The sequence below is a fragment of the Falco cherrug genome, chromosome 11 (assembly GCF_023634085.1).
Source record: "Falco cherrug isolate bFalChe1 chromosome 11, bFalChe1.pri, whole genome shotgun sequence".
NCBI lineage: Eukaryota > Metazoa > Chordata > Aves > Falconiformes > Falconidae > Falco > Falco cherrug.
In genome coordinates, this window is record NC_073707.1 from 7,909,861 (window position 1) to 7,922,792 (window position 12,932).

A 12,932-nucleotide genomic window follows, 5' to 3' on the forward strand; every position below is an offset into this window, starting at 1 on the left:
TCCCCCCGCACAGTACTAGCAGTTTGGATGGAGTCTTTTGTTCAGGTGGAATACTGTTGTTCAACTCCTCAAAGATTAAACATCCAGCACTGATCTCTCTTATGATGGTGGTGGCATTTTCCAGGAGTGGCTCCAGGAAGTGGGCACCTCATCCTGTGGAGGTTGAGGCCATCTTACAGAACAACACTAAGATCTCACACAAGATTTGTTTCCCCAATGATACAGAACAGGTGAGAACTTACTTGTTTTCCCAGCCTTGACCATTTTCCCAGCCATGATGTGTTCATGATAGGAGCACGTTTCAGGACGTTCAGTGTTCTCATTTATTCCTCTTCTCTGTGTAACAAGAATCTTGTTATCTCATAGACATTTCGTGTGGGAACAAACACCAAAATCCGGACTCTGTGTCAGAACATCGCTTCCAAATTGCAGCTGAGCTCCTGGGAAGGTTTCAGCCTCTTTGTGAAGATTGCAGACAAGGTAACTCCTCAACTATGACAGGACAGTTGGTCTCCTCCCTCCTCTCTTCCTTATTTACCAGACCACCTAAACAACCATATATGAAGCCAAGCAATAGAGGAGGTCACTACTGCTTCTGTCTTACTGAGAGGATACAACCTAGATTTGAACTTCTAGCAGCTGACAATTATTTTGAGTCCCTTGAAGGGGCTGAGTGGAGATGCAGAGTTTTTATCAGTCTGCCAGTACGCATGTGGTACTTAAAGCAGGGAAGCAGCAGGCTCCCTTGCAGCTGCTGGGATAATAGCAAACTGTGTGTTGCATACTGCTGTTCTCTCACTGTAGACAGGGAAAGAAAATTCAGCCTGATACTTGGGTATGTTGGCACAGGCAGTATTTTATATCGTCTGCTAATCCCCCTTTCCCCCCTTCATTGCTTGGCCTCTTCCAGGTGATCAGTCAGAATGAAGCAGACTACTTCTTCGACTCACTAAGACAGGTGACAGACTGGAACAGGAGGAACAAACCAGGGAAAGATGGTAAGGAGAATGCCAGCATGATGAAAAGCTGCATGAGCTGCTGTGTTAAACTGGGGAAGCAGCAAATTTATCCAGTAGGATTTACTCTGTCTTGGGAAGTGTAGGGTAGAGCCTTATAATATCATTTTTGTTTGTACACACGTGGTTACTGCCTGCACCAGCAGTGACATTCAGTGACCTGATGCAGCCAAGCACTGGCTAACAAACATCAGAACATCTGGAGACATGTCCCACTCCCCTCCCCCCCCCTCCCCCCCAAAGATTTTTTGACCTGTTGCATGGAAACACAGCTGGATGCACACCAGTTAGGTCGATCCTCTTTCCAGTCCAAGGCTCGTGCGTTGCCAGATCACGTTATCAGCCAACACATGTAAATAGGTTCTTTGCACTGTGTCACTCCCATCTTGGGTTGTTAGGAAATTGTTGTCTAGATCATTACCTGGTGATACCAAAGCACAAGCTGTGTTGCCAGGGGAACACTTGTTAGAATAAAACAACATAAGACTGATGACAGCAAATCTTTGCACTTCACCCCAATGTACAACATACATTTTGAAATCTACATCAAACTCAAACTCCACACCAATTTCATATTCACTTATCCTGATCTTTGCTTATTTCGGGACAGCTGAGATACAACATCCTGAAGCACTATCTACATATCTAAGACTTTATAACTTCCCTCTTCTCCCCACAGCTGATGCAGCCACTAGGAGCTCTAAAAATCACGGTACAAAGATGTGGGTGCACTAAATCAGTTTGTTTCTGTAAACACAGCTGTCAGGGGATGTACCTGCATAACTGTAACAGAATCCAGGCGTGCGGCACATGGGCAGGCAGCTGTCATGAGCACCAATAACAAAGCCTCGTACTGCAGGCATCCTCAGCTTCTTCCCCCATCTCTGAAGAGCCCGCACCTTAGATCACTGCATGATCAGTGTCCAGGAACTGACAATGAATCACATTCTTGGTCATCTAAAATGGCTTTTTGTACTTCTTTGTTAAGTCATTTTGTTACTGTTAAAACCAGAGCTACATTTCTGAAGACACTCAGAAGCCATTTAAAAACTGCAGAACTCTGCAGTGATAATGAGAATACCGACAAGATGTTGTTTCCTCAGGGGCTGCTATGTCTGTGGCTTATGAGGTGTACTTCATGAGAAAGCTGTGGCTGAATGTAACTCCTGGGAAGGACCTGAAAGCTGATTCAATTTTTCATTATCACCAGGTAACCAGCTCCCTAAAGCATAAATATAACGGCAGGCAATGTGATCCAAGAAATACTCCTGAGAAAGTAAGCCTGCTGGAGTATTACCATCTCCCTCACCATGGCCTGCGTTATAGACCCTCCAGAGGAATGCCTCTGGAGGCCAGAGCTCAGCCTCAGGAGCAGATTTATTTCTCATAGTGTTCACACCTTTGCTATATTAACGGTTGGACTTGCTGATCTTAAAGGTCTTTCCCAACCTAAATGACTCTATGGTTCTATATTGCTTATGCTAGGAGCGCAGCTCCCTTGTCGAATAGTTCCCTGGAGGTGCTCACCTGGTTCCGTAATTGTAGGGAGAATCATAGAAAAGTTTGGGTTGGAAAGGACCTTTAAAGATCATCCAGAGAACCTCCAGAAGGAGCCAAAAGTTCCTGGGATGTCCTTGGACTGTGTTTGGCAAAACTTACGTGCTGACCTCAAAGATTTAGGATGCGTAAGGCAGTGTCTGCTTCAGCCCATTCTGTCTGGATTCAGAGCTGGTCTCTTGTAGGAGCTGCCCAAGTACCTCCGAGGCTACCACAAGTGTTCCAAGGACGAAGCGGTCCAGCTGGCAGGGCTGATTTATAAGGTGCGCTTCAACCATGACCGCACACAGCTGGCAGCTATCCCCAAAATCCTGAAGGAGCTGGTGCCAGACAATCTGCTCCGAGCAATCTCACCAGAGGAGTGGAAGAAGGTAAGAACATCAGCTTTCATTAATTGTACTGCTTCCACAGAGCTTTACGAGAGACAGGCACCGAGCCACACAATGGTTTTGATCTGACGGTCTTTGAAAGCACTATGGACGGATGCTACTGGGTGTTGTGGGTTTGCCTCTTACAGTCCAGATTTTCCATCTTCTCTATCAAAGCTCTGAAAGGTATCTGCAGGCCTTGACAACTGATTTGAGATGTGCCTCTTTCTCAGAGATACTAATCTATTTTTGCTGCCCAGAAGAAGTTAAGAGATAGGAAAGCCAGTGGTGGGACTGGGGATTTGAGGGTCCCGTAGAGAAACAGAAAATTGAGATGTGTCCTAAATATTTCATAGTTTGGCCAGCAAATCAGTCACCTTGCACCATGCGTGTGCCACTCACTGCAAAAGGCTCTTTATCCACCAAAAGGCAAGGAAGTTTCAGCAGGTACTTGCCACTTAGTCCACTGAGGAAGACACAGGACACTGTTTCCAATACAGAGGGAAAATGCACCCTACTTGTTTCAGCAAAAAGCGATACGTGTCTGTGGGTGTCAGACACTGGCTGGCTGAATTTTCTTTCAATCCGTGCTGCCCATCGGCCCTAAAAGCCATTCCCTTGGGCTCCTGGGCTTCCTTCACCCAGGTCATTAGCAAGGAACACTGACGAGGTTCTGGCTCCACCATGCATGGTAGGCTGTTTTCATTTTCACAGCCTTGCGTTGCTGTGGGCAAAAGACTGATCTCGGTGATGATCTGATGCTGTCCTTAGTGCTACTGCTGGACATTGGAAACCTGCCTGGCCCCAACTGAATGGGCTTTGTATCCTCTTTTCTAAACAGAGCATTACTGCAGCATATAGTAAACATGAAGGAAAAACTGTGGATGAGGCCAAGATTGCCTTCTTGAAAATGATATACCGGTGGCCAACATTTGGCTCAGCCTTCTTTGAGGTGAAGGTAGGTTTAAAGGACGGTATGAATAGCTTTGGTAGCAGGCTGGCACTGGGGGTATGGACTGACTATAATTCCGTATCTGTGTAAGTGAGGATGCATTATAAAGCTGAATCCCCATCATCTACTGAGAAAAACTCTGTTCCTTGAAGTGGGGAGACGGGCTCTTTATCCATCCCAAACTATGGCTGTTCTTCACTGGCTATGTTGTTATTCCAGTTGTAATACCTAATATCACAACTATGTAGTAGTTGTAGTAGGGGGCTTATAGTTACGTAGATACTTAATTGTCCTGTCATTGTTCTCCACAACAAAATGCTGCCAAATCTTGTATCTCTGGGGACTCTTCCTTCCAAACAGAACTGTACTAATCCTCTCATTCTGCAGTGGATACCCCCAGGAATCATTTCCTACTTGCTACCTTTAATTTCTCCTCCCGAGGCTCTTAAATGGTTTGCAACCAACCATGAAGCCTGTTATCAGACAGCCTAGGAAATAATGGACTTGGTTCTGCTTTTATCTAGCAGCTGCTCAGGTCATCCATGTATGGCCAAAAGAGCCATCCTTAATTACACAATACTGAAGACCTTTATGTTTTAGTGTTTATTTGGTAAAGTGAACAAACAGCAATGGACACTGTTAAAGGTCACTATGCACCTGATGTAGATGATTTCTTCATTTCCTGCTTATCTTGCTCTGTTACTCATTTATAGCAAACCTCGGAGCCAAATTTCCCAGAGATTGTGCTGATTGCAATTAACAAGCAAGGAGTCTCACTGATACATCAGAAGACAAAGGTAACAGTTGCTTCTCAAGAATCTATCTAAGGAAGGATTTAATTGACCATGCTAGCTTAGGGACAGCAACAGGACCATCTCCCTGAACGGCAGGGGAGGAGGGACCCCCTCTCTTCATTTTCTGTGTGAAACCAAAGAAAATGTTACTGCCCCAAATCACTTCTTTGCAGTTTCTACACTGGGAAGGAAACAGTGTAGAGCATCTGAGAAAGAAGTGGTAATCACGATGGAGCTGGGCAAAGCGGTAAGATCAGACGGATGGACGGATGCACAGCGCACTAGGGAACCTGCTTCAGAAAAAAGCTTTGCAGGAGGCCCAAGCTGTCTAAAAGATCAGGTCGAATGACGGTGTTCACCAGCTCTCTAACCCAAACAGTCTGTCCTTACCATGTTCCCAGGCAGATGCATTTATGAATATCACTATTTGCTTTTAATAAGAAAACAAATATCCAGCGAGTTTTAGATTATGTAAATATAATGGCAGTGTGCTAAGGCAAAGATGAATACATAATGAAAGGAAGTCTCGTTAGGGTGATAGACTCACCTGCTTGATGAAAATACAATATGTCACTAGTCTGGATGCAAGACCTACCTTGATCCACTGTGTGTGTAAGTGAAGTCGGAGAGAAAAAGAATGCTCTGGCTCTACAGGTTTTCTTACATAACAGCCCGTTTTCATTTCAGAAATGTTCTGTAGTTCCCTTTGTTTCCCCACACAGGACATTTTAACGGTCTACCCCTTCAACAAAATCTCCAACTGGAGCAGTGGGAGCACATACTTTCACATGACAATAGGGAACCTAGTACGAGGAAGCCGGATCTTATGTGAGACTTCTCTGGTAAGAAGGGTTTTGTCAACTTACAAGAAAGTCCCAATTTTTCCTTTACATCCAGAATTGCTACTAAACAATGGTGCCAAACCAGATGTTAAAACCAGTGCAGATACAAAAAACATTCACTGCTCTGTCAATAAAACCGCAGTTTAGAACTGGCTCAGTGCTAGATCTGATGCAAAGACATAAGCCACAGAGACAAGGAAATATAGTACTTTCCAAATTCTTCCCATACATCAAAATTTTATCTATCCAAGACATTAAGGCTGCACTTAACCACAAAACTACAGAAGAGGCTTTTTGTCTTGCATGGCTTGATCCAGCTATGCAGCAATGCCATCCTTATAAGATTTTAACTTTTCAGTGAGTGGTACCACCTTTTTAAGAATCCGTTTCAGATTGTCCACAGACTCAGACAAGTATCACTGTATTGATATTTAAAGGCAAATTTGTAAAGATAACATAAAAACATTTATGGGCTAACTTCTACAGGAAAGCTTGGGTTCTGAAATACAAGGCGTCAATCTATATAACAAATGACAAGGAGACAGTTAGAGCTATGCTCTGTAAAGTTTGGTAAATCTATGAAGAGAAGAGCAGAGGGAGGAACAGATAAATAATTATCAAAAGTGATAGCTGTTGGAAGAGGAGATGTCCATGCAGAGAAGAACCTAAGAAGACAACAGACCAGGGAGGAACTGATAGTTATTTTTGCTTTGGGAGCTCTCTGAGAGACTTAAGACTTCTTTCTTCTCTGACAGGGTTATAAAATGGATGACCTGTTAACATCCTATGTACGCCTGCTAATGAATGCTGTAAACAAGCAAAAGAACCTCCCAGCCTGAGAGTGGAAACAGAACCCACGACCTGCATCTGTGCCAAACTACCTGTCATTTCATCTCCCAGAGGAAATGCCATTTAAAAAAATACTAATCTGGATGATCAATCTTCTGATCACACACTGAATGAACTGTGCGGCTGAAATATTACAAGCGAAGCTCAAGTGAACATGTGCTTTCAAATATCCATAACACTTGTCTGTCTTAGATGTAGTATGAGAATTCCTTTCAGAGTTTGGATTTAGAGAAAGTTTAGCTGGATTTTAACGTAATATGGGGGCAGAGGAACCCTAATACCAGAGCCTATTCTGATACTCTGCATCTGCTCCATTCTTAAAGACACACACACATTAACAGTTGTCTTCCTTTTGGAAAGAAAGTGTCCCCTTGTTGTATATGCTCTTACCAAATGCATAAACTCCTTGAGTCTTTGCAAACAATGGTAATGTTATTTTTTTCCTCCTATTGGAAACTCTAAGAGTGGAGAAATGCCCTTTAGTAGTAGGATAGCTGGACACCCTGAAAGGAAAGATGCTGGGTTTCATCACTAGCTTAGGTGCTGCAAGTTACAGTAGACTATGACAGCCAGTGACTGTCACAATATAACTGTCATTCCTGTGTGCTGCTAACTTAGCAGGCTGTCCACTGGTTTACCATTGCCTTGGTTAAATTAAATATTTTCTTTCTTCCACACTTTATAATGCACTTGGAAATTAAAAACTGCTTTGCACTATGCCATTTCTAGTAAGCGTAAACGCTGAAGCGAGTCTTGATTTTGAGTCCATTACTTTTAGTCAGCTGCTCCCATTTCAAGTTATAGATGTTCTATTCAGTGCAAATCAGAATCAAAGAACTCAGTCTAACAGACCTCTGTTCCAAAGAGGCTTTTCTGCTCTATAAAAATGTTCTCAGCTCGGAGTTATGCAAACATTCATTCATGAGACAAGAGTAATAGCTTTAATTTCTCCTGATCTTTTCTATTTCCTGTTTAGTAACCGCTTTGAGTGGTAAAATTTGATTCAGCACTTGTTCATGTCTCAGACCTTCGTAAACACGCAACTTTGGTCCTATAGGAACCCGAGCGTACATGGAGCGTGTAAAGCATATACGCACTGTAGTGGTAGTAAGCTTAGATGCTTACCCCGTCAGGGAACACGCGCTCCTTCCTCAATGACAAGCCCTCCCTTGCTCGCAGTGAAACATGGACACGTCTTAAAGCATTTACATCAAGTTCCTTGAGACACAACCTGGCAGTGCTGGAAAAGCAGCTCTGCTAGGTCTCTCAAATTTGCCAATGTACGCACAATGGTTCTCTTGTTCCCTCAGATGTGTGTGTGTGAAATTCAGACACTCATGGGAGTTCTGTACATGGGTGGCAGGGGAGAGCCCCGCTGCCTCTGTGCATCTAAATGAGTGCCACACTTGTCAGGATAGTTGATCCTTTTGCATGCAATTAGATGTTCCTGCTGTTATGTCCATTGCTGGCAATGGAAATGTTTGAGACCAATGACTTTGATGTCTGATCTAACTGGCTGTAAGAAGAATTCAATACTTCACCTGTACAAAAAGAAATCCTGCAGCCAAACTGTACCGTTTCTGGTTTTTAAATAAACACTGCAGAAAATCAACCACAACGTCTTTTTTAACAAGAAAATGGAATATTCGCTCTGGATCTATGCAACCCAAACCTACCAAACATCCACTACAGCCTGTAAATGATCACAGCACCCCATCTACGTGTCATATACACAACACAATTCACATAGTACAGCCTCTAACAGGATGATGTCCCTTTCTGCACATCATCAACCAACACATCACCACAGAAGCAGCACAGATCCAAAATGTGAATTCACCATGACAGCACCATCAGATTTGGGCAATTCCCAGAGTTCCTCAGAGTGCATTATGTTCTCTGGCTCAGCGTTGCACATTTTTTACTGTACAATATACAACTTTTTAATATTTGGTTTTTGTGTGAAGATTTAAAATTTATTACAGTTAATTTCATTACAGGAACATGAAAAGGTACGGTGTTACAACATTTCAATCCACAATCATATTTTGGTTAGACAGCACAAGCAATGTGTGATAAACGAGACATCCACGCGGTGCAGAACCCACACTGCTCATCAAGGCCTGAACCAAGGCCAGTAGCTGCTAATTCTTTTACTTAGTCCATACCATCCTCAGCACTTAATAGTGCTTTACAGACTAGTACAACCACACTTATTACATGTTCACCTGCAACCTATTCCTTCACCATCCAACCACTTTTCAAAAAAGTAGTCAGCCACATCATCTCATACAAAACACACCGCATCTAGAAACTCTCTGTACAGAAGGCCGAACAATATTTCCCTACATTGCACAGACTGCTGTAAAAATAAAGACCATGATGCAAACCCTAGAGAGCAGATTAGGTTGCTATAAAGAAAGATTGTAAGTGATTTAACATACCCTTTGAATACAAACAAGCTTCATGTAATGTGGTTTCTAAAAGCAAAACCATTTTCAAGTGTACTCAGTGAATATTAGTGATTTTAATTCAGTATGTATAAATATGAATGTAAACTATAAATGTATATAATGAGGCAACAGCTTTCAGTAGATGTAGACTTCTAAGCCAAGTTCAACCTTGATACAAATCTATACTCCCCAGCGGTGTGACACCTAGGATGAATTTGGCCAGCATGTCTATTTGCAGCAGTGGAAAAAAGCATGCCGCTCGTTTCTGACTGAGACATTGACTTCATTTCAAAAAAACAACCAAACCCCACCTGCCAGCCGATCAACACACTAAGGAGAATTCCTAAGTCTGCATTATATTCTACTTAGTTTTTAAAAAGCGGGCTCAAAGTAGAGGAAGATGCATTTATTTAAACTATTTCTAGTTATTTCTCCTACTCCTTCAATTCCACTGTCCCACAAAAGGAACATCACTAATCACTACCGTAACTGCACATTGCAGGCTGCTATGAGCAGGAGTATGAGAAAAGTAATTATAAAAAATTAATAATTTAAGAGATACTAAAAGAACATTACACTCCACTAATACAGAGGTCAGGGATTATGATGACAATTTCCCTCCCTTAATTTTGGGAAATGCTCTGAAGGACATAATCCAAATCCTAGAAAATGGAACAGCTTACCAAAGAGAATGATATCAAATATCCTTTTAACACTGAAGCTTACTAGGTCTGCTGAATTTCTAACATGGGACAAAGCGAGAGCACACACTAATCTCTGCTTGCAGTACAAAAGTAATTCCGTTCACCTCTACGTACATGCATTTTCCACTGCTGAATTTGGAGAGTGGCCACTGAAAGAATATCACCTATCGCCTGCTAGATACATAGTCTTTCCATATTTGCCAGCAGCTATGCGGCTGTGTGTTCCCTCACCATCTTCCCACCAGGCTGAAGATACACAGCTGCTCAGATCTAGCATTAGACGTGGCCTGAGACTGATTATAGGAACAGACCGGAATGCTTTATGCTGAGAAGAAACTGCAAAACATACTGACCTGCACCTACACCGGTAGCTCTTGTGGCTTACGCTGTGAAAAAAGATGCCAAAGAACAGGCTTACAGGACCGGTCTTCGCAGTGGCCACGTACTCCTGCACCAAAAGACATGTTGCTCTTTGTGCCCTTAACTAAAAGGCCATTTAAAGGCTGGCGGGAGAAGAGTGACTAGCCACATGTTCTCCTAAAGCAGTGACAAAAGCAGCTACTATTACTGTAATCTACAGTGCACGTCGGTCAGAAAAGGATGGGAGAGAATACTGTTAAAGTGAGGCCTCTCCCCTCATCAGCATTATAGTGGGTGCAGTATACCCCAGCTAAAAGTTTATGGGAACTCACGGAAACAAAAAGCAAAGCAGCTGAAGGAAATGGAATTAGCAAAGCCAGTATACCTAAGAGATGGCCTTGCAGGTGGGAGACCTGCACACAGTTAACCGGGACTTCCCACCGCTGCTGTGATACCGCCGGTAGCTTTTCATGGGTAGTAGCTACAGCAAGCGCGTTAACAGCTACCAGTGCTTTAGCTACCACCTTGTTTAGATCTATTCTGAGCCAAGCGTGATGGCAGTGAGGACAATTTTACGGTAGATTATTGCCCCAGTCCAGTCGCTGCTCACACATACAAGTGAGGAAGCTTAAACTTCTTGCTAATTCGCCTGGGGCCGCAGGTGGCGCCTAGGCCCAGCTGCCGTGTTCCTTTGACCCACTGAACTAGCCGTTTTTTGGAAGATTTAAATCATGCAAGGGAAAGAAGTCCTCCAGTGCCTTTCATCCTGTCCACCTTGCAAAAGGGCAGGCACAGTCTCCAACTATTCATGGAAAGGGATTTTGAGGCTGCTCAGCTTAGTTTGGCACAAGAAACTAGAGGTGACACCTCCAGAGGTCTCAGAAGCACACTGTGATTATACGACACACAAGTGGACTCAGAAACAGCACTGTTAATGGCTCACCCCTAAAGAAATATTGAGAATGTTCAAAACAAATAAATTTCTCAGCACCTTGGGTTGTACTAGCAGAGACAGTAGGACCAGTGAAACTTCACTAGTGAGAGGCAAAACTACAGAGCAGAACTATGTGCTTAAGATGTACAGATTCAGGTCTGAGGTCCTGACTTTACACTCAGGTCTTTAGGTACACTTCTTAAGAAGAAAGGTGATGGGAAATTATTATTTGGGTGAAAATTTTAAGAAAAATACTCCCTGGGTTTCTTCTGGATAAGAACACATTTGCTACAAACTGTAAATATTAGTAACCACTTCATGTAATTGGGCTTTCTGGAGCATGACCAACAAGCATATACTCATCTTCCAAATAAAGTGAGAAGGCCAGAAAAAGTGAACCGCTTGAATTGGTACCATATTATCAATTTGATTTCATCGTGCAAAAGAACAACCAAGACCCAGTCACATTGCCTCAAGAAATGTCAGCTATGCCAGTGGATAGGACATGTTTTATGTTGACCCCTAAAAGCTCTAGTATCCATGTAGCAGTAGTAGAGAACAAACTGAGAAAATTATAGTGTCGGTTTCTAACAAAATCTTTTGTTTCCCATAGCCACCTCCCCCTTAAGGAGGGCCCAACTATTCCGAAGAGGCTGGCATGACCTTGACAAGTGAAATCTCCTCAGTACTGAACAGGGAAGCAGCAAAACAAACTTTTTCAGCTTCAAACGCTGGACCTAAGCCAGACAAGCAGGCAGTGCAGATGCCATAACCATTGGTTCCTGGGCTTTCCCAGTAAGCCTGCCAACCAGAAGGACTGTACAGCACCTGTATATGCTCAGCAGGGATGCAGAGAAAGACCAGAATATTTTGCATGTAGCAAAGAGTGACAGCTTTCAGAATATTTGCCTACATATTAAAAAAATAAAAAACGTCTTCACCCAGGGTGAGAAGATAAATTTTTATGCTTTAACTGAAAAAGAGCAAATCACACATTTCTTCCACCCCTACACTCCACCACTGTTTCCAAATTCTTTAGACTACAGAGGAATGGAGAACTACAATTCAACTGAGGAAGGGAAGACCGTGTACAATTCCACAAAGGCAGAATAAGTTGTTATTGGCAAATTAATAACCAGCCTGTAAACTGCTCAATCAGAAAGTCATCTTCTTTCTGCCAGTGTTGACAGACAATTGCTTGAGAAAAAGGGATAGTCAAGATGCAAGCTACATTACCAGAAGCAAGGCAAGGTACTACTTATCTTTGGTTTCACTTGTTCCTAGTAATTGTCTCTGTAATCAACGGCTGCTGTGAGCAGTCGCTTATGACTGTCAGAGTGCAGTCAGTAGACTGACAGACCTGTTTAAGCAGAGTTTAAATCCAGAGCTTTGGGATGTGCCTTCTTGGATGCCAGCTCTGACAACTTCTTCAGGCGTTTCTTCAGCTCCAGAGGGAACTTCTCATAGCACTTCTTGCATACGGGCTTCATGTCAAATTCCACAAACTTATTCCTTTAACACAAAGAACAGCAGCTATTAAAGTGGTATTTGCAAACTATGTGCTTCACTAAATCAAGTTTCCATGCACCTATGTAAATGCTGCTGTTTGTTTTCTACCGCCCATACAAAACAACTCACTCCCCCATCTGGTCATGTAAGTACAGAGACTGGGTTCTCATCAGGGAACTAGGGTCTTTAGTATTGCGAGTTCAATAAGGAGCAAAGTTTTGCTATATATTTGTATGTAACAGTCTAGAATAATAATGTTGTTATAGAATGGAAATCTCACTTCAAAGGTCCTCTTTGTGATGAGTTAGAGCTCCTTCATATACAAGGCCAGTGGGGCCAATCCATCACAGTAGGATCAGGGTTTGAAGCGGAGGAAGGATAAATGCAGGATCGCTTTCTTTTCTGTCCTTCTACATACTGGAGGTAACTAGCATAACATTTTCTTTCAAAATAATCTACACAACTGTAAATACTGTCACTGAGGGGAGCATCCAGTCTAAGGAGACATGGAGGCACAGGTAGTTCAGGACAGGCAGTTACTTTAAGTGTAGACCCTTCCCTCTGTACTGCTGAATGAGTTCTCCTCTTACCAAC

At 42.9% G+C, this 12,932-nt stretch overlaps 2 protein-coding genes across 7 annotated transcripts in view; one reads left to right on the plus strand and one right to left on the minus strand.

Moving 5' to 3' along the window:
- MYO7B (myosin VIIB) overlaps positions 1–7,990 on the plus strand; it is a 55,927-nt gene extending 47,937 nt beyond the window's left edge. For all 3 annotated transcript variants that reach the window (XM_027808839.2, XM_027808842.2, XM_027808840.2), the window contains exons 41-49: positions 125–230; positions 367–480; positions 911–998; positions 2,120–2,226; positions 2,759–2,944; positions 3,783–3,899; positions 4,607–4,690; positions 5,410–5,529; positions 6,285–7,990. In XM_027808839.2, coding sequence (XP_027664640.2) covers positions 125–230; positions 367–480; positions 911–998; positions 2,120–2,226; positions 2,759–2,944; positions 3,783–3,899; positions 4,607–4,690; positions 5,410–5,529; positions 6,285–6,368 — 1,006 coding nt within the window. In that variant the 3' untranslated portion in view covers positions 6,369–7,990. The remainder of the gene's footprint in view (positions 1–124; positions 231–366; positions 481–910; positions 999–2,119; positions 2,227–2,758; positions 2,945–3,782; positions 3,900–4,606; positions 4,691–5,409; positions 5,530–6,284) is intronic.
- Positions 7,991–8,318: 328 nt separating this feature from the next.
- LIMS2 (LIM zinc finger domain containing 2) overlaps positions 8,319–12,932 on the minus strand; it is a 33,299-nt gene continuing 28,685 nt past the window's right edge. For all 4 annotated transcript variants that reach the window (XM_055723596.1, XM_014281926.3, XM_027808849.2 and 1 more), the window contains exon 10: positions 8,319–12,341. In XM_055723596.1, coding sequence (XP_055579571.1) covers positions 12,194–12,341 — 148 coding nt within the window. In that variant the 3' untranslated portion in view covers positions 8,319–12,193. The remainder of the gene's footprint in view (positions 12,342–12,932) is intronic.